This window comes from Umbelopsis ramanniana (assembly GCF_025399195.1).
Source record: "Umbelopsis ramanniana AG unplaced genomic scaffold K450scaffold_82, whole genome shotgun sequence".
Classification (NCBI taxonomy): domain Eukaryota; kingdom Fungi; phylum Mucoromycota; class Umbelopsidomycetes; order Umbelopsidales; family Umbelopsidaceae; genus Umbelopsis; species Umbelopsis ramanniana.
Window position 1 is genome coordinate 45,515 of NW_026252168.1, and position 1,871 is coordinate 47,385.

The window sequence follows — 1,871 nt, forward strand, 5'->3', positions numbered from 1 at the left end:
ACAGTAAGAGGATCTGTACGCCCTCCGGCAAACAGACACTCTCGGCATTTGGGCTTATTTTGGTATCAATATGGCAATTCCACTGGAAATGCTGTGTCGAGGACAAGAGGTGGGTTCCAGATGCATGCATCTGGGCCATACGGCGCAATAGATGGCGCTGGTCAATGCAACTACAACTAGAGTGGAGCCTGAAATGGACCAAAATGTGCTCATAGCCATTGTAACGAGCTGGATCCCGGAATGGGAAGAGTTCCGAGTAACAGCCTATGCACGCAAAGATGATATCGATGATTACCATAGATATGGCGCAACGTTACAAAGGCTGTATGTACCTGATGTCCCCATGCATGTGTCGAAGAGAATCATACCGTATCATCACGGCTAAAAGCTTAGCTCTCACTAGCAACTGGAGTTAATCTAAACTATTTGCTTCGCAAATAGCTAAATAAAACCCGAATACAAAAAAAAAAAGTGGTTATATAAGATATCCCAGACAATCAGTCTTGTTACACTCATTTCAATATCCAATCAGTATCAATATTCAGTCAGTGCCTTTACTCCACCTTTTATCTCCTTAACATGGATTGTAGGAATGCCATGACCGTAACGGCTTGGCATATCACATCCTCACATTCAGTTTAATAAAGTTCGATTGTTTATTAAAAAAAAATTTTTTAAAAAAAAGGGTGGTGGAGTGGTCTAACAACACTGTTCATATCAACCGCCCCCGCATCTCAATACCCCTATAAGCTAGCATAGTTTACCTTTTTTTTTTTTTTTTTGTATTACAGCAATTCGAATTTTTTTATTTCTGTTTTAATGACATTCTACAGCTGCAACAAGAACTGAATATCCATTCTGACTCTTGGACACAGCTTTACGTATGCTACCAATCCAACTTAGATGTTGGAGGGGTAAAGCATAACGCGGACAGAAGCACCAAAGGTCTTGGGGGGAAGGTTGGAGCGGAACTTGGCCTTGACGACACCGTTACCACCGTGGGTACGGGTAACACGGCCCCAGATAACACGGATCTTGCTACCGTTGACCTCACGCTTGGCGCGGTAGACGTAAGCAATACGCTTACCGAGGTAGAATTGAGCATCAACTGGAGTTTGGACACCCTCAATTTGGATAAGAGAAGTGTTCTCGTTCTGGTTGCGCTTGGCGCGCTCGTAACCCAAAACACGGCCCTTGCTGTAAAGACGAGACATCGATTCACGTAAAAAAAAGTTCTAGCATAGTTTAGCTTCAAACTTTTGGGACCTCAGTTTCACACTGAAATAAACATTGGCTCTATTGAAATAAAAAAACCCCCGCCCACGGCTGTTGCTCTGATGCGCAAAACCAGTGAGCTTTCCAAGTATCCGCCCCTACTATACTCGAGCGCACTAACGGGTGACATTTCCCTTTCGTTTTCCCTATAGGACGCTACAGTAACAGTGCCTGTCTGATTTCCTGCGGCTGGATATTCAGTGAAGGGCACTGAACTATGCCCAGTCCTAAACCCCTAGCCTCCCACTAATAATGGCATCCGACAACAAGTGCATTATACCTTCCTCTGCACGATTTTAATTAATAGCTGTATGGAACAGCGTCATCTACTGCGCCGTATGGCTTAGAGGCATGTGTCAGGAACCATCCATCTTCCTCTTTGCTGCATTTCCAGTAAAATTACAATATTATCACTCAGCCATATTGCTGATACCATTTGTTGCCCTGTGACCGTGCGGATCTTTTGCAGTCAAACAATAGGGACCGCTGCCAGAGCTTTGTCTTTTTTTTTTTTTTTTGTATGCGGTTTTATTGTAACAATTTCGTGACACTTGTTTTGGGTTAACATTAATTAAAAGGTACTAGACAAAATGTCC

General features: G+C 43.3%; 2 protein-coding genes across 2 annotated transcripts in view; both read right to left on the reverse strand.

Annotated features, from left to right (window-relative positions):
• The window catches only part of K450DRAFT_260557 (uncharacterized protein), a gene marked incomplete at both ends in the record, with an annotated part of 390 nt that extends 171 nt beyond the window's left edge, over positions 1 to 219 (reverse strand). The window contains 2 exons of the mRNA XM_051592178.1: positions 3 to 157; positions 178 to 219. Of these exons, the coding sequence (XP_051440680.1) occupies positions 3 to 157; positions 178 to 219 (197 nt within the window). The remainder of the gene's footprint in view (positions 1 to 2; positions 158 to 177) is intronic.
• A 680-nt stretch (positions 220 to 899) lies between these two features.
• Positions 900 to 1,214, reverse strand: K450DRAFT_260645 (uncharacterized protein; the record flags this gene model as incomplete). The annotated part of the gene is made up of 1 exon (XM_051592192.1): positions 900 to 1,214. The coding sequence occupies one exon, from the start codon at positions 1,212 to 1,214 to the stop codon at positions 900 to 902; it is 315 nt and encodes a 104-aa protein (XP_051440681.1).
• Positions 1,215 to 1,871: the final 657 nt, after the last annotated feature.